The 18848-nt window shown below is 47.5% G+C and overlaps 1 protein-coding gene and 1 long non-coding RNA gene across 2 annotated transcripts in view; one reads left to right on the top strand and one right to left on the bottom strand.

Annotated features, from left to right (window-relative positions):
• Positions 1-752: 752 nt before the first annotated feature.
• THBS4 (thrombospondin 4) overlaps positions 753-18848 on the bottom strand; it is a 58307-nt gene continuing 40211 nt past the window's right edge. The window contains exons 10-23 of the mRNA XM_014550153.1: positions 16525-16593; positions 15521-15673; positions 12429-12533; positions 11735-11842; positions 11275-11434; positions 10178-10296; positions 9265-9317; positions 6590-6783; positions 5453-5631; positions 4803-4851; positions 4507-4703; positions 3734-3906; positions 1469-1608; positions 753-972 (exon numbers count right to left, since the gene is read on the bottom strand). Coding sequence (XP_014405639.1) covers positions 911-972; positions 1469-1608; positions 3734-3906; positions 4507-4703; positions 4803-4851; positions 5453-5631; positions 6590-6783; positions 9265-9317; positions 10178-10296; positions 11275-11434; positions 11735-11842; positions 12429-12533; positions 15521-15673; positions 16525-16593 — 1761 coding nt within the window. The 3' untranslated portion in view covers positions 753-910. The remainder of the gene's footprint in view (positions 973-1468; positions 1609-3733; positions 3907-4506; positions 4704-4802; positions 4852-5452; positions 5632-6589; positions 6784-9264; positions 9318-10177; positions 10297-11274; positions 11435-11734; positions 11843-12428; positions 12534-15520; positions 15674-16524; positions 16594-18848) is intronic.
• LOC106728299 lies at positions 1569-4499 on the top strand. Its single transcript, XR_001364581.1, has 3 exons — positions 1569-1653; positions 3207-3276; positions 4194-4499. It is a non-coding gene; the product is annotated as an uncharacterized LOC106728299 (long non-coding RNA).

Below are 18848 nucleotides of genomic sequence, written 5' to 3'. Positions count from 1 at the left end.
GGGGGAGGAGGTGGGAGGAGGAGGGAGGAAGGAGAGTTACATTGTTGCTGATGTGTCCTATGTAGTTAGGTCTATGATGGTTGGGTCTGTATTGAACATGTAGGCATTTTTTCTTGTCATTAATCCTTAATACAGTATAACAACTATTTACGTTGCATTAGGTATTATAAGTAATATAGAGATGATTTACATTATGCAAATATTTTGCAATTTTATTTAAGGGACTTGAGCATCTGCAGATTTGGGAATCTACAGGGAGTCCTGAAATCAATCCCCAGTGGATACCAAAGGATGGCTATACTGTAAGGCATTTGTGTCTGATTGTCCTTTTTGCTCAATAAGCTTATGTCCCACTAGGGGGAGCCAAATATACATATAAATAAGCATAACTGTTGCCCGTGCGGGGATAGAAGTCGCTGTGGAGGTGTGTATGGAGGAGGGTATCAGAAAGAATTAGGCCCCAGGACTGGTCAGGAAGAATCTTCATAGGGAAGGTGCCTCTGAACACGTTTCCGGGTAAGGAGGCTGCTGAGGTGAGCATGGAACTGTTAGGTTTTTGTGTGATGCCAACTGGAGTGACCGAAGATGAGACCTTTGGCCCTGGCCTTGTTTCCCGCACATGCTCATTCTTGTTGACTGACCTGGTCTGAGGAACAAAGATCCCCCTGCAGGTTCAACGTGGATGCCTCAGGACAACACAGCTGTGGCCCAGGCTTTGATGGTGTGTAAGTGATATTTGAGTAACACAGTTCTTAGAAATCATCTCTTCTTTATTGCTACATTCATATAAAAAGTTTGATACATTTGGGGAGGTAAAAGAAAGCCACAGTGTATATAAAGAAAGTTGTAGGAAGTTAAAAAAAATATGGCTTTAGTGTTTAGAAAAGCAGTTATGAATAGCTCCTTGGGTTTACTTATCCAGGCGATCGAAATTCTGGGTTTGGAACTCTTGGAAGTCCTCTGGGATGGTGTCTGCGAACAAAAACAGGCACAGGGGGTTAGAGAGGGTCCTTACACAGGAATGCTGCCCCACCTCACCCAGCGCAGGCGGCCTGTAGGGGGCACTGTCAGCCTGCCCAGCAGGCCCAGCAGCCATTTCCTACTTTAGGCTGCTTGGGGGATCATTGCCTGGAAGCCCAGGAGGGCTCATTCACAGGCCGAAAGAAAATCAGCAGGCAGAGTATAAATGCTGAGTCTGATTATGTTTGAGCTGTATGCAAATAAAGGCTGCCTGAAAATCAAACCTCAAACCCTATGCCAAGAAGTTAAATTCCATGGGTCTCAATGTCCTCATCTATCAAATAGGAAAAATGAGATCTACCTTTTACTTCAGTTACAGGGACGACCAGGTTTTAATGAATATGTGGCGTAAACACTGGGCTTCTGGGAGGAAAGTGTGCTATAAAAATGAGGTGGCATTAATTGATTACTTCTAGTGATACTGTGCAGTAACAAGAATGTACGTTACCATTGCAGCGATACTTAAGGTTGGACCAAATGATGTTTTCTTGGGAGAAGCAGAAGACGCCGAGCCGGCCTCCTCGCATGGTGGTGTCTATGGTGACTCCAGAGTCAGCCACCAACTCGGAGCCTTCATAGAATCGCACCCTGTGGACAACACAGCCCGAGCAGACCCATGAGGCTCAAACCAAGGTGAGGTGACGTGCCCATCCTGAGGCCGGGGCCCCCTCTTCTTGGACAGGCGCATCTTCACTCTGTTTCCTATTCTGTTTTTCACAGACCTGGATTGTGCCCTAGCTGTTCCCCCTTCCCTACTAGATGGGAAGCTCCAGGAGGTCAGGGACCACGTCTTCCCAACTTGTGTCTCCAAAGGCCTAACAAGACACTGGGCACAGAGTCCCACTCGATGGATACTTGTTAGTCAGTTACAGAGAAACCACAATATGACCCAGGACCAAGAAGTTCTGTGGCTTCATTGTTCTGAGAGTTACCTTGGCTAGTTGCCATGCCTAAGAAAAGCTGCTTTTCCTTAGGTCTGATTTATTTCTTTGGTGGCACCTCAGAGCAATGACTTTCATTAGGAGTGATACTCCCTACAGCAGGGCTTTAGAAATTTGGCTGTCACTGTGGCATTAATGAAGCCAGGGTTGCTGGGTGGCTTACAAGGCCCTGGAGAGAGCAATCAACACTTGTCCTTCATTCTAGAGGACACGTAGGTAGGTGAGGAGCCTGTTTAATCATTACCAGGGCCTAGATTCTAACTCCCTTTTACTTGTGAACATGTATTCTCTGCCCTGTTTTGATACAGGGATGGGCAAAAGTTGGTTTACAGTTACTAATAATTAATAATACAAGAATAAACTGTTTTGTGCACTCACAAGTGTAAACCTACTTTTTGCCTGCCCTGTGTGCACTGAATTTTCCAGGGTAAGTTGAGAAACTGTTGAGTAAAAAAAAGCTGTTCAAAAACAAACTCATGGCCCTAGCTGGTTTGGCTCAGTGGATAGAGCGTCGGCCTGTGGACTGAAGGGTCCCGGGCTTGATTCTGGTCAAGGGCACATGCCCAGATTGCAGGCTCAATCCCCAGTAAGGGGCATGCAGGAAGCAGCCGATCAATGATTCTCTCATCATTGATGTTTCTCTCCTTCTCCCTTCCTCTCTGAAATCAATAAAAATATATTTAAAAAAACAAGCAAAAAACCAAACTCATGGATACAGAATAAACTGATGGTTGCGGGACAAAAAGACGAAGGGATTAAGAAGTATAGATCCAAGGTGGAGAGTAGTTACAGTTACAAAATACTAGTCACAAGGATGTAAAGTACAAAATAGGGAATATCGTCAATAATATTGTAATAACCATGTATGGTGTCAATTGGGTACTAGGCTTATGGGGAGCTCCCTTCGTAAATTATAGAAATGTCTAACCACTATACTATACACCTATGTTATACTATGCTACCTTCACAGTGATTCTAGGGATGGGTGCAAGCATTTACATGATTTGGTTATAAAGTATTAAAGTGTTTCTCTATTGTTAGGGATCAAATTGATTTTCTAAAACTATATGTTCAGGTTATGTTTTCTATGATTCCATTTGAGACAGAAGAGGGGATTAAAAATGTGTTATAAAAAAGGGGACTTGGACTTAACAGGGCTGAGAACAAGACCATGTTACTGTGAGACAAAGAGTACATTCTATGTGAGGTCTCGAATTAGCCTCATGATTTCCTTTTCCCCACTAGGCTGCCATATCAGGAGACTGTAATCCATGCCGCTTCGTAAACACACTGCATAAGCTGGAGGAACGAGAAAGTGAGTACACTAAATTCCACAGCTATAGTCCTAAGCCATCCTAGCTTCTGAGAATAGTTTTTAGTTTGTTTTAAAAATAGCCCTATAGGGAAATAAGGCAGATTACATTGACTTACATGAAGACTGGTGCATGCTGCGTGTGGAACATGCCAGGCACAGTGCCAGGTGCTGGTAGACTAAGATGAAATAAGACACAGGCACAGCCCTCGTGGAGCTTATGTCCAGGAGGAAAGACAGACTCTAAGGGACTCACTGCAGTGTGAAATATTCACGAGTAAGTGATCACACAGGGCATCACGGGAGGTGTGGATGGAGACTCAGCCACACGGGTCAGCCTGAGTCTTCCTCCCCCCTCTCTTTGTGAGCCATAGCCCAAGGTCTCAGAAACACTGGCCTGCGATGCAGAATGAGGGTGTGCTTTGCGTCCGGCGCAAGGTGAGATGGGTCGTCCGCCTACCTGATGTAGCCCACCTGGGGCCTGTGCTGCAGGAACCAGCGGTAGGACACCTTGTCCTTCCAGCCCACGTTCCTGGAGTCCTTCCACAGCAGCCTGACCTGGTCGCTGGTGTCCCCAGTGTGCCACAGGGAGTTTCGGAGATGCTCCCCTGGACCTGTCTGAGACTTAACAGCCTGGACAATGACAGGAGCAGGGTTTTAGAACAGAACACACAGGCCACCCTCCCTGGATCTGTGGGGTGGTGATGAGGCAGGGAGTTAGTTCATGGTTACAATCTGGCTGCCTTGGATTTGGACAAAAGCATAAATTCTGAAGATGCCATTTATACTGAGGTGATCCTAGCCCTTTAATAACCAGCACTGGCTAATATTCCACTAACTCATCCCATATTTTTCCTGCTATACATCCATTGCTCCCCACATTTGCTCCAAGAAGGTTCTGAAATATGTCTTTTCTCCAGCAGGAGGGAGAGGCAGCTCTCAGCCCTCCTGTATAAAGTTGGCCCCATCGAGGAAACAGCTTCCAACAGTGTGCCTGAGATGTACCCCCAAATCTTCTCCACCTCTTGGATCCTACTAGGACTGATGGTCTCACTGCTAGAGCCACCCAGAAGTTAGAAGGTAGCTTGTACATAGGAATGAAGGCAAGGACCCAGGTGGACTCTACTATTCTCTGACTTGAACACTAGCAAGAATGCAACCATTGCCACATGGGAGACGATGGAATTTAAGAGGGCGAGGGCACAGGATTGAGATGAGTGACTTCACCCATACCTTAAGCTGAATGCCAGGTTCTGCAACAGCCCGGAACGGGGTGGCCTGCCAGTACGTCTGCTCTGTCTGCTTCCACATGACCACGTAGAAGCTGGAGCTGTCCTGGTAACCAAAGATGAAGCCGGCATAGTCATCATCCGTCTGGGTATTGACGTGGAAGGTCCCTTCGAAGTCAACTCCATTAAAAGCCGTGTATCCTGTAGAGATCAGAATATAATTAGAAAAGCAGACAAAGCCACACGGGTAGCTGGGAAGAATGAATTCTACACAAGTGGTACTGAAGGCCCTGGACATACCGACTGCCAGCCCAGGGTCGCTGTTCATGGTCTGCACAATCTCCATGCCCTGCGGAGAGAGTTGAAGGAGTGAGGAGCATTCTTCAAAGGGGCAGAGTGAGCCCCGAACCTCAGGCATCGTGGGTGAGCAGCGGTCAGCGACGTCTGACCCCCATGTAAAGATTGCATTATCTGAGGGGTTGTTCTTCCTTGTTTGGGCTCAAAGCCGAATAGAAATAATTTTGCTAAAACTGTCACTTAAGCTGACTCAATAAAGCCTTAATTGGAGAACATACACTTCTAATGAATGTCTTGCTGGGTGGTGTTGGAAAATCTAAGCCTCCATGTGCCTTCCTTCTTAGTTACACGGGGAGGCAGTCTCCTGGAGAAATTAGGAGCTTGGCTGTGGGGTCAGACTGCCTGGGTCCCCATTCAGCAATCTCAGCCTCTTACCTGCAGTGCTACCACGAGCGATCAAGCTTTACAAGCCTTGATCTCATCATCTGTACAATGGGGCTAGTGAAAGCGCTCTGTCATAGGGCTACTGTGAGGAGTAACTGTGACGTGGAATGTGCCTGGCTCACAGCACTCTCTGAACATTACTTACTACTCTCAGGGGGCCTGTGTCTGTGTTCAGGCAAAGCTGAGACATTGGCAACCATGTGACCCACCTGGTTCAGGACCACCCAGTTGGGATCGATCTGGGCGTCCCCTTCAGGGTCCAGGACCACGGTCTGGTAGGCCCTGAAGTCGGTCAGGGTGACCTCAGCATTCTCCGGGCAGACGTCAATCCGATCGATGACCTTGTCCTGGTCAAAGTCTGACTCACAGAGGTCTCCCACGCCGTCACCTGAGCGGGTTGGAAGAGGGGGAGGGGAACTTGTAAGGCCTGCACCCACCATCACTCCTGAAGAGAAGGGGGGCTGGACAAGGAACAGAAGCGAGCCCAAGGTCCACCCCAGGACAGGGCTTTCAACCCAGTGGGAAAGGAGGCCTTGACATCAGCCACGTCTGAGCCTGCCCCGGCCCACCCTGCAGTCCTGGTGCTGGGCTGGTGAACCCACTGTATGTGACCAAAAGAACTGCCTGGGGACTCTGTGAAGGGGAACTGATCAAAATTGGCCTCACAAGAAACCCCGGGTGTCCTCTGAAACAGTGGGGTTCACCACCTGGTGGGTCTTAAGCCTGACCCTACATAAGCAAATGCCTATAGAACTTACTACACAACTCTCTACACTATAACGTATAAAAAGCATGAAAATCGTCACCAAAATTTATCTCTAAGACCATGGTGGTTCTGAGGCTGAATCTGGCCCATAGTATGTTTTGTTCAGCTGATGGTACTAAAATATAGGAATCTGCATGGCTGTGGATGGGTGGGCCCTCACGGCTCACCACAGTCCTCACCGCTGTCTCATTTCTGGCTTAGTGCACACCTTTCCTTATTGGCTTGGCCCTTGCAGACATCTGAGTTTGTGACCCCCACCTAAGCCACTGGCTGCTGTGCCTTCTCTCTCTCCTCCTTTTCTGTGACTCCCGGCGAGGGGAGTGAGATGGCGGAGCAGCTTTCCAGGCTCCTTGAGCGGGAGCATGTGGCTGCTCCCTGCCCACGTGCTCTCCTCCTAGGGCTCCTCAGAATTGCATAGCAGCTTTTCTCTGACAGTTGGAGAATGGTATCTACCAGACGTCTACTGTCCACACAAGCTGTGGCTACTCAGAGAAGCTGGTGCCCTGGGAGAGGTGTGCCACCTTGTGCCTGGCCGAAGGGAGCCCAGAGTCCCATGCAGTCCTGGGCTGAGCCCACTTACTGTTGCTGTCCTCCTGGGCTGGGTTGGGGACCAGCCGGCAGTTGTCCGGTCCAGGGGGCACCAGGTCTGGAATGCCGTCATTGTCATCATCATCATCACACTCGTCACCGATTCCATCCTTATCAGTGTCCAGCTGGGAACTGTTAATGACGGTGGGGCAGTTGTCTGTGCTGTCCTGGTGCCCGTCTCCGTCACTGTGGGAGGAAAGAAAGGCAGTTGGAGTCACAGGGCAGCGAGGGTCCAGCTGTCAGGAGGGAGAGTCTGGGTTGGGGGTTTTAGCCAGGCCTGGTCTTTGACCAGACACATGTGTCCTTAGATAAGGCTGCCTGTAGGCCTCAGAGACCATTTCCCACCTCCTCCACCTGATAAATAATAGATCACTTCCTAGGCAAGAAATAAGGGTCAAGTTTGTGATCTTGTGCTGAGATGCTCCTATCAGTTCCTGGAGGCTACTAGCTGATCCAGGACTGAGAGAATGTGCCAAGGGAACAGAGTGAGGGGTGGTCAGCTCCCAGACTGCTCAGCTCCTTAGCAGCATGTGGGCCCCAAGCAGGGTACTGGACCCCTCTATGGCTCAGTGCCTCATCTGTAAAATGGGAATAATAACAGAGCCTCCTTCATAAGGCTGTTATGAAGATTAAATGATTAGAATTTTGCATATTCAATTTTAATATAGGAAAAAAACTCTTCTAAGTACTTGGTCTTAGGGAGCCCTACAATGTTTTCTTTTCTATTACTCTCCACCGTCCCTGGCCAGTAGACCCAAGAAGGATCAGATGTGAATGGCAAAGGAAATAGGGAGCCCCTTCCTGAGAGGGGAGCATGGGGCTCGGCTCAGTCCTGGTCTACAGCACTTCTCAGAGTCCTCTCTCTCTGCCCACCTGATCTCCCTTCCAGGCCTAGTGCCCTGTCCCCAGAGCTTTCCCTGCTTGACAGACACCCCATGGCTATCCTGGATCAGAGCACATAACTCCTTTCACCTGGCTCCACCCAGGGCCTGTCTTGGGCTGGGAACTGTCCCTATCTCGTCCAGGATGGGACAGGGGAGGGAAGCCAGGGACCAGTCTATGGCCTTCAGGCCAGGCTTCCCAGCTGAGACCCAAAGAAAGTGAGGCCAACCTGGGCAAGCAGGAGATGACACAGCTCACATGGAGCTCACATGGTGGAATTCCTGTGCAGGTAGCAGGGCTGCTTTTAAAATCATAAGACAGACTATTTCCATTAGCAGCCATTCTATGTAGCCCCGAACATTTTCATGCAAAAATGTTCCTAGCCTCCTCCCCAAGGTTCAGAATTGTGGGGATTAAAATGTAGCAGAATGAGTCATTTAGTTTATGCAAATATCTAGAGGCTGGTGGGACAGGATATTCTAGAAATTATTTAGATGGCACTCAGAGTGCAGGATGACCTGCAACAGGGAACATTCTTGACATCATTTAGGGAAGTTATCAGGGTACCAGTTCCACCTTCCACCCAAAAGCGGACACGTCCTATGTCAGGCTGTCTCTGACTTGCCTCTCCTCGTGCTGTGATAACAACAGCCACCTTTTCCGCAGGGCACCTGAGGACCAGCACTGTGTCGGGAGCTTTACCTACATTCTCTCATTTCACCATAACCTTCAAGAGACAATTATCTCTCCTTTGCAGATGGAGAAGTTGAGACTCAGAGACTGAGCAGTACGTTTAAGTTCTGGTAGCCAGTGTGTGCTGTGCAGCAAGGACACTGAGCACAGGGCGAAGATGAGACTTTACAGGAATTGACCCCGAGCAAGGTCCACCTGTAGGGCCACCTCTGGGGAGAGGTTGAGAAGGGAAGCTATGTTTCCTCCTGCTCTGCCTTTTGGAGTCCTCTCCCTGCCCTGCCGCCTGTGCCATGCTTCCCCGTGGAGATGGGAGGGGTTAGAGCCTGCTTCTGCAGGAGCCGCTAGGGCAGAGCTGCACATGTCTGCATTTTTGGTGATGTTTCTGCAGTATCTGCTCCAGCCCTTGACCTAGAACTCAAACCATGTGGGGCCAGCAGGGTTGACAAAATTCATCTACAGTGAATAGTTCCACTCAAATAAGGGAAGTGGAATTAAAAATTCCAAGGGCGATGAAAACAACAACAACAAACAAACACAGTGGTCCCGCAGCAAACAGACAGCTTTCTATTTTGGGATGTGGGTGAAGCTCTCCAGAGCCGAGAGAATATAATAGAAGAACTAATATCTATTGAGTGCTATCTATGTAACAGAAACTGTAATGTGCACTTTTCGCAAAGTAATCATCATAGTAGTCCTATGAGCTACATGCTATTGTCATCCCCATTTTACTAGTATAGATGAGAAAATTGGGGTACAAGAGATTAGGTAACTTGCCTAAGTTTGTAAGTGAAGGGTTGGGATTATATCCAGCTGTGTCACTCTGGAGCCCATCTCTGAAGTATGATACTAGACTGCCTCTCCCGTAATAAACTTTCCCTTGCTAGAGTGCCTAGTGGCACTCCTGATACCCCCCCCCCCCCCCCCGCAATCCAGAACTTTCAAGGAGGTGAGGTGACCCTGACCAGGGTCAGGGCTACTGTCCCACTGGCAGCTCCATCGACCCAGAGAGATCCCAAAGTAGCAGAAAGCTCTGAAGGATGAAACTCTCCAGATGTTTCCTCTGGCCCTGTGCAGCTGGGAGAGGCACCATACCTGTCCTGATTGGTGTCACAGGAATCCCCAACCAGATCGTTGTCCACATCAGACTGCAAAGAGAACAGAACATGTTATTTATCCCTGGGCCTGTGTGCACAGAATGTTCCAGAGAAGGCAGACCTGGCCCATCATCACTGGGTCTCAGGATTATTTCTCTGGAATCAGGACAGTGCAAAACTGCAAAAGGACAACACCATATTGGTGTAGGCACAATGCAGAATTTTCAGAAAAGCTTCCAAAATATCAGGCTCCACGGATGGGCTGCCTACACACCAGATGAGCTGATCAGAAAAGGGCGCCGGGGCCGCCCGGTGGCAGGTGGAGACGCGGAGCCCTGGCACGGGTCGGAAGGGAGCCAGCCATAGGCACGGGGACAAGGCAAACCGGCTTGGCTTTGCTTCTGTAGTTTGGAATTGAGCCAGAGTGAAAGCGAGTCACAGAGGGCAACAATGACTCCCCTCTCTCAGGCTTTAAAATACATGACACATCACCCCCAATTATCCAAACAGGAAGGAGGAGTGGGAAGGGAGACAGCACATCACTGACTGAACTTAGTAATCTGAAATGTCCATACATAGTTGGTACAAGGGTTTGGGGACTAAGGGGACACGAGGTTTCCCATGGTTAATTTCCAAGTTATGGTTTGGGTGTCATTAAACTCATAATCCAACCTCATAGGCACCCTACAGCCTGTGAGATTCGTCCAGAGGGGCTCAGATCTCCTGTAATGGTCTTCCTGTCCCCTCCAGGCCCAAGTATGCAACTCGCCACCTCTGCTCTGGTAGGCACATGGCAACAGCAAAGAACTGAGCTGCTGGGCTCTGCTGATTGTTCGAGACACTGGTCTTACAGGCATCTTTGCATAGGGGCGTTCAGCCAAGAGTTCAAGTTCCCCTATTGTCCCACTGACCTGGTTAGGGTTGCTGACATCAGGACAACTGTCACAGGCATCCCCCACGCCATCGCCATCCCTGTCCTGTTGGTCACGATTGGGAACTCTCTGGCAGTTGTCCAGAATGTTTTTTATTCCTATGAGAAAGGAATGCTTCTCTGAGTCAGGTGAACAGCACAGACAGGTCTGGAACACGCACTTCCAGGGGCTGCAGAGGTCAGGCCTTCACAGGTATGTGGTGAGTGACTTCTGCCTGGGCCATCCTCGGAGAGCCACCACTTTCCCAGCAGCTGTTTGGAGGTAAGGTCAAAGGATGGAGTGTGTGTGCATGCGTGTGTGTGTGTGTGTGTGTGTAGGACAGTGGGGAGTGGGGAAAGGTATAATCTGGAAGACAGATACCCTACAACAGGAACCATTTGGATATTTATAACATCTGCCAGCCATACAAAATTATCAACTTAAAAATCAGCCTGCTAGCCCTAGCCAGTTTTGCTTAATAGATACAGCATCAGCCCTGGGATGGAAGGGTTCTGGGTTCGATTCCAGTCAAAGGCACATATTTTGGTTGCAGGCTCAATCCCCGGCCTCAGTCAGGGGCATGTGCAGGAGGCAACTCTTGCATCGATGTTTCTCTGTCTCTCCCGTTGCCTTCCACTCTCTCTAAAAATCAATGGAAAAATATCCTGGGGTGAGGATTAAGAACAACAAAAAAATTTAGCCTGCTATATTTGGTCAAACATTTAATTAACTCACCCCTAATGCCTCGGCAGGGTCAGCCCACATTATTTAACAGGCCTTAAACAGCCTGTGGGCCAGAGGTTCCCTACCCCTGCCCTACAAAGACACAGCCCTGACAAGACACTGCTAGAAGTACTTCCTACAAGGTTTCCGGCAATGATACAGAGTTCCAGAAACACCCAGATTCTTAAATAGGGGCGTGGGCTGAGGAGTCTCCTCCCACAGACACAAGTGGACTTTGGGTCCCCAGATGCAGGCTGCATGGAACCACCACTAGGAAGAAACCCTCCTAGTCAGAAATTCTCTTCCTGCTCCTCAAAGACAACAGGGCAAAAGGACCAGAGTCCCAAGTACGATACAAAACGAGCCAAACCCACCATCTCCATCCATGTCATCATCGCAGGCGTCCCCTCTTCCATCCCCATCCGTGTCTTTCTGGTCGTTATTTAGGATATCCCGGCAGTTGTCACAGGCATCCCCAAAGATATCTTGGTCGCTGTTTCTTTGGTCCACGTTGTGAGTCAGGACACAGTTATCCTACAGGATCAGAAGGCCGAACACTTACTCCGACTGTTACTGCTTCCCTACCGTGTACTTGGTTCTGTGGTGGATGCTGGCCAGCCTCCACCTCATGGTCATGAGCTGTCAGAACTCAGGAGGCCCAACTTTGTCAGTTTTATATTTTAAACATTTGATGATCTTAGAATAAAAAGTTGCAGTGCTGTGGGAATGCAGCATGGAAACTAACATTTGGGATGATTAATAGAAATGGTTCAAGGGCTTTCTTCCATCACCCCTGGCATGTGGCAATTCACAGGCCTCCCCACAAAGCAGTACCTGCTCATTCAGGATCCCGTCGCCGTCCGCATCCTCATCACAAGCATCGCCAATGCCATCTCCGTCTGCATCTTCTTGGCCAGAGTTTGGCACGTACTTGCAGTTGTCCTAAGGGGGAAACACAGCTCAGAGAGACATCTACAAATGTCTTTTTAAAAGCTTTATTGAGGATAATTGACAAGACTGAAGATATTTAAAGTGTACAATGTGATGATTTGCATACATAACATATTGTGAAAGGATTCCCCCATTGAATTAACAGATCCATCACCTCACATATTTCCCCCTTCTTTTGCTGAGAACATTTAAGTTCTACTCTCTTAGCAAATTTCAACTCTATAATAGTGTGATCAACTATAGTCACTATATTAAACCTTAGATCCTCTGACCTTATTTATCTTATAACTGAAAGTCTGTACCCTTTTACCAACTTCTCCCTATTTTCCACACCACCTGTCTACATCTGTTTTAGACTAAATCTCAGGACAACTGTGGCTGCCTGACTTTATTACTGATCACTGTTTTGTTACAGCTGAGAAGTAGCTCCTGTAACAATGCAAATTTCAATGGAACCGACAGAACCTCTCCCCTGTATCAGTCATGGCGAGAGAGAGAGAGAGAGAGAGAGAGAGAGAGAGAGAGAGAGAGAAAGGGGGGGGGCAGAGAGAGAGATATTCCTATTTGCCCCCCATACCTTCTTGCAGTTCCTTGCAGAGCATGGCAGTTCTTCGTCTGGGTAACTGTCAATGTCCACATCCTTCCCACAGAAGTAGCCATCGCCAGCCCATCCGACTCCGCACTGTGAAGGGAAAGCCTGTCAGAGGCCTGGGAAGCGGAGCCTGGCGGGAGGCTGGTGGCTGACAAGAGCCTCTGCTCCCGTGTGCACCTCCCCAGAGTGGGGCCCAGAGCCAGACAGCCTTGTTGGGAAGGATTTTAAAACGATTAAATTGTTTTTTCAATCATCTAATGGTTCAAAATTCAATAGGTACAAAGGGGCTACAGTGTAACTTCCCCTCCTGTTCCCTTAGCTCAGGCAAGCAAGGTAATCGGTTCCCAAGCACATGCCGAGACAGGCTATGCACAGACAAGCAAATGCACATCATTCTTTTCCTCTATCCCCTCACACAACTGGTAGCATATATATATATATATATGCCATTCTGCATCTTGATTTTTTAAAAGTTAACATTATATCTTGGAGTTCTTTCCATACCACTTCATGTAGAGTTGTCTTTTTTAAAAATGGCAACAGATATATCATACATAAGGTGGTATGCATGTGCCTCAATCAATTCAACCAGTGCTCTACTGGTGGGTGTTAGGTTTTAAACACTTTTTTAGATGGAAAATTATGCTGCAACAAGTAACTCTAGTATGCGTGCTGTTCTACACTGGTTTCTTAGTGTGAAATTCCTGGTTCAAAGGTGTCTGTAATTTTGAGTTACTGTGAAAAGTTCTCTATATGATTGTCCAGTTTCTTTTCTCAGGGGAAACGTGGCACTTTCCTTATCCTTCGTGAACCACAGTCCTCTCTCTGAATCTAACAGGCTTCTAGATCAGTTTCCACCAGAGGAGGGACCTCCTGAGGTGCTTGGCCTCTGCTTATACCCTGTTACCAGGCGGTTTCCAGAGGCACAGTGCTGGGTCTGTGTGTCGTTCACTACTTCCCTGGAAAAGTCTACCCAAGTATCCCGGCCACCACCAGCCACCGAGAACAAGCCTCCCTGTCAGCAGAACGGGCATTAAAACGCCAGTCCTTCCATACCAGACCCTACAGCCACTGTCTCCAATTGTTACGATGTTGCTGCAAGGTCTCTGTTATCCCATTTACATTCACACAAGCAGCAACCAGGCTCAGAGTGGTTCGGTCCCTTGCTCAGGGCCTCAGAGCTGGGACTTGAACCCAAGCCCAGGGTCTTCTGCCCTGTATATTTGGTTAACGGGCACTTTGAGTTCTTCCTCTGATAGTCCACAGCCAAACCAAGGAGAGAAGAAATCATTCCGTAAGTGGTGTCCTGGGTATGAGATGGTACCTGGGAGCTCAGCCCAGGAGCAGGCTGGGCGCCCATGGGAGGGGCAGACAGAAGAACATGGGAGAAGGGGCCTGGAAAGCCACCGGGAGCTAGAGGGGCAGGGAGAGGAAAAAGAGTCTGAGGAACAGCGTCAGGGCCAAGGGAAAAGAAACTTCACATGAGTAAATGCTACATTTCCTGGCCTCGCTAATCAAAATAAGGTGATTTAAGACCCGTGACTGCCTAAGCAGCAGCCTGCCTGTTCTCAATCATCTGCACTCTCCTTCTGCGACCAGAGATTTAAGGCAGGTTTCCAAAAACCCCCTCCTGCAGCTCCCCTATGTCTGCTCAGTTGCTTCCTCGGGGCCTTCAGAAGGCCTGAAAAGCTCAGTTATGGGGTATGGTCCTTGACTCATTTTAATGAAGAAGAAATTTCCTCTAGGAACAAATATATTTTTAATGAGCTATTTTCTGGCAGATTAAATTATTTTAGTAGTCACACCAAGTGTATTAATCTTTTACCATCTGTCATTGCGCCTTATTACAAATTCAAAAACATATTAAGAGCCCGATCACCCACCATCCCAGGGAAATTGTTAATTTGTTCACAGAAAACGAGGATTTAAATATAGATATACACTTCCCTCTCGATGATGATAATCGTGCCCAATCAGTGGGAATTGGGGAAACTGGTTTTCCCCCCTGACCCGGCTTGTTCCTTCATCAGCACTTTGTATTGCCAGAGAGAGCTGATGGCATCATATTTATTTCTTCAACTTAGTTTTGAATCTTCTCATTTCTCCTATTTGAAAAGTGGTAGAAAATTTTGGGGGCTCAAGGAAGTCAAGTTTGAGGTATAGAGAAGAGGGAAGAAGTCTCCGAGAATCCATCCTGCCCCTCGGACGTGCTCACTGTGAACCTGTGAATGTCAGACTCAGGGTCGCCTGCCAGGGCCTGGCTCACTGCAAAGGGAGGAGGAGGTGAGCAGCTGAACATGGCTGATGTCTCAGTGCCTTGATTCCCTAAGACTCTGGAGCCTGAGGTTTGGGAGTGGACAACAGGAACAAGCCTTCCTCACCAAGGGCCCAGGACACCAGCGTGGCACGAAACACACGTCAGGCTGAGATTGCCCTGCCCTGCCCAGCCACCTTCTCCCCGGATCGGCTCCAGGGTTGGGAAACACACAGGAAGGCGAGTGACCTCCACTGGGCTATTCCCGCACCTGGTGAAGGTAGACACAGAGAATGGCTCTGTCCTCACCTTCCCTCTCCCCTGGGGGAGACAGGCGGTTTCCCTCTGAGGGTTTACAGCAGCCTATCACCTCGCCCCTGCCACCCACCCCTTGGGGCCAGATTTTGAAAGTGGATGTCTTAAGGGTGAGGACAGTTAGAAATGACAGCAGGAGGCTAATAAGTTATACACAGAAATCACCAGGGCAGTAGATGGAAGGGAGGGAAGGAGGCTCCTTGGCTTCCTGCTGCTCATTTCTCAGGCCTTTCACAGAGGGTGCTTGGGAGTGGGGGCTCCACCACTGAGCTGCCCAAGGGGACAGTGTCAACCCACAGCCAACAGGGTGAGAAGAGGCAGCTGCTGGTTAGAGGAGCTTCCCATTGCTCCCCACAAACTCAGCTGACCCTCCTACTATTACATTCTATGTTGATCTTGATGGAAATGTTTCCATGTTTGAGTACTTTTGCCCTGAAGCAAGTAGAAACCAGGGTGGTGTTTAAAACAGAGGAAGGTAAAATGGTAAAGCAAGTGACAAACAACTTACCACGCACGTCACATCCCCCTGCCTCTCCTCGATGCACTGCGCGTTCACGCTGCAAGGGTTCAGCTCTGGGTTTCTGCAGTTTCGCTCCGGTTTGCATCCCCTCGTCTGGTCACCGGTGTACCCGGGTTTACAAGGCCCACAGCGATAAGATCCCTGAAAGGAGCAAAGATAAGATGATGAACCAGGAGCTCAGAACTGTGAGCAAAGAAAGGTACTGTGACTGTGTTTACTTTCACGTGTACTCAATGGTGCCTGGATTAAGGGAGACCCATGCTGTCTCTCTGCTTGCGTGTATGTCTTATAAGATGGCGGGAATATTGGGAAGACGTCACCAGATTGGAAGCTGCAGCAGGCCCTGTCGGCCTGAAGGAAGAGAACAGGAGGCAGAGGGCTAAATGGTGAACCACCACTCTGACTGCAGGGGAAGGGAGACGGGCTGAAAGTTCCATCATGTTCTGGGAGGTGGAGTTAGAGTTTGCTCTGGGACAAGGGAGATGGTTTGATTAAAATACAAAAACGATAATATTTGTCATTAATATTTATCTAAAAGCCCAACACTGTGCCCTGACCAGTTTGGTTCAGTGGATAGAGCATCGGCCTGCGGACTGGGGGGTCCCAGGTTCGATTCCGGTCAAGGGCATGTACCTTGGTTGCGGGCACATCCCCAGGAGGCAGCTGATAGGTGTTTCTCCATCGATGATGATTCTAACTCTCTATCCCTCTCCCTTCCTCTCTGTAAAAAAATCAATAAAATATATTAAAAAAAAAAAAAGCCCAACACTGCAACTTTGGCAGAAGAGTAAAAAAACAAGTTTGGCAGTCATAAAATTATACTTATAAAATTACTTTACATATTGAAAACTGTTTTTCAGCACAAACTCATTTGCCAATCAGATAAGTTATGCCCATATGTTCTATGTGTGTTTTGGGGTTATGATTTATAAACATACACTTGGTTTAATAACTGGTCTGCTTTGATCACATCAGCCATGAAAAATACTTACCAAAGTGTTAGTGCATATAGAGTTGAGAACACACGCTCCATTTCGACACTCATCAATATCAGTGCAGACCTAGTGCAGAAGGATTTAAAGAGACGTTCCTTTAAGTAGAAATGCAAATAAATTTTGCTGTGTTTTGATACTTGTCTGAAGTGAAGACAGGAAATTTCAGGCAGAATGGAAATCGGGGTGCCATTTTAGCCATCTCCCTGTGTTTGTATCAGTCTGTACTTAACCTAATTTCAAGTGATAGTTGCCTACTTGGTATTTAAAGTGGTTCCACAACCCTTTTAGTCAGGAAATTTTTCCTTTCTCCTGCTTGGGACTCAATGTACTTCTACCTCAGAATTTTTGGAAAATTCTCAGCTTCCCTCTGCTCCTATTCCTTCTACTCTTTCTTTTCTTCTTCCTTTTTTTTTTTTTTTTTTTTAAATCTTACCCGAGGGTATTTTTTTCCATTGATCATTTAGAACCTTTTTTCTGCCACGGGCCATTTTTCACATTTAGTAGTATAACATCTTTCATTCATGGGCCATACAAAATTATCAACTTAAAAATTAGCCTGCTATATTTGGTCAAACATTTAATTAACTTACCCCTAATGCCTTGGCAGGGCCAGACCAAATGATTTCTATGGCCTTATACAGCCCATAGGCCGGATGTTCCCCACCCATTTTAGAGAGAGTGGAAGGTAGGGAGGAGGGGGAGTGGGAGAGAGACATCTACGTGAGAGAGACACATCGACTGGTTGCCTCCCTCATACTCCCCAGCTCAGCCTGTAACCCAGGTACATGCCCTTGACTGGAACTCGAACCCGAGACCCTTCAGTCCATGGGCTGACGCTCTAATCACTGAGCCAAACCAGCCAGGGCCTTCTACTCTTTCATTAGAACTACAACTAAATAAATATTGGACTTTCTCATTAACCTCTTCTTTTGACTCAACCTCTCGTTCATATTTTCCACATCTTTATTTCTCTGTGCAGCATTCTGGCTGATTTCCTGAGTTCCACCTTTGAAATCTATAAACTCCCTATTAGTTGTCTTGCTCGTCTATTAAGTTTTTAATGCCAATGGTTCTTTTTCATTGAATAAATTTTATTTGGCTATTTCTCAAACGTGTGTACCCCCCTCCCCCCATTGCTCTATTATTTAATATGGTGTCTACTGCTTCCTTTTTTCTTTATCCTTTCGAACTTATATTTATCACATTTTCCCATGGTAGCATCTTCATATAAATTCCCATTGTTGTTTATGAGCACATCCTCAGTGGCCCTGCCTCTGCCTGTGGGTGTTCCACTGGCCCTGAGTTTGGAGTCTCTTCACAAAGTGGTGTGGCTTTGGTATTAGCCAGGGCTCTGGGGATCTTACTGCTCCAGAGCTGGTTTTCATGTTAATGTTTGGCTTGTGTATCTGTATTATATGTGTGCAACACAGGTGTGGAGCTCACAACTTTATGTGATATAAGCTTGGAGCTTTGATTTGTTGTGGAAAGTTTTCATTTGTGTTAACCTTGTCCCCAAACTACCATCAGGCTTCCTTGTTGATTTGGGGGGCTTGGAAAGTTTTCACATCTCCTTGTAACGGGGAACATAGCTCTCTGAGGCTCCTGGCTTTGCTCAGGGTTGTTAGATCTTCCTATGGTTCAAGACTACACCTGCTGTACTCTTGTAGGTGCTAAAACCCCAGACCCCCAACCCTGGGACCTCTACCCAGTGCTACCTCCCATGAGCTGCTGTGACATTAGCTTCCACCCATAGCTCTGGTTTTGAGTTCCCTCTTCGTTTCTAGAACCTGGGAACATTTCTTATTACTTCTTTTGATATTGGTGATGCATTAAAATTTCTTGTTAAATTTTATCAAGGTGACTCCCTTCTACTTCAGTTCAATCTACCACATTGCTGGAAAACTACTGGGAAGTGCTCCTGAATAGCTTACATAAAGCACCTTCTATTTCTTTTTGTCTATTTTCCTTGGTTTAGTTCTGGAGATTTTGTCTTTGGAGGAGAGGAAGGAAAACTCCGGGTCATTACTCTAATGGCTTGTTGTCATTCCTATCTGTCTGGCTTGCCTCCTTTTTCTACTCTAAAAAAATGATGCCCTCTGGAATCCCTTGATAGGCAGCTAGGAGATAATGAACCTGCCCTTCTTTAAAGCTAATAACTTCCCTAAGGTAGTAAAATATATTTATAGACCAGCCATTTTTAAGGGCTGAAAACATCAAAAAGAATTTCACAGTCAGCCAGTTAAATAATGACCAGGATATAGAGCATTTGGAAATAAATGGAGACTGTCACAAAGTATTCAAATGCTTAGGGCAATTTATAG

This window comes from Myotis brandtii, unplaced genomic scaffold, assembly GCF_000412655.1.
Source record: "Myotis brandtii unplaced genomic scaffold, ASM41265v1 scaffold115, whole genome shotgun sequence".
Classification (NCBI taxonomy): domain Eukaryota; kingdom Metazoa; phylum Chordata; class Mammalia; order Chiroptera; family Vespertilionidae; genus Myotis; species Myotis brandtii.
The sequence above is the reverse complement of the archived record's forward strand: the minus strand, read 5'-3'. Positions and strand labels throughout refer to the sequence as shown.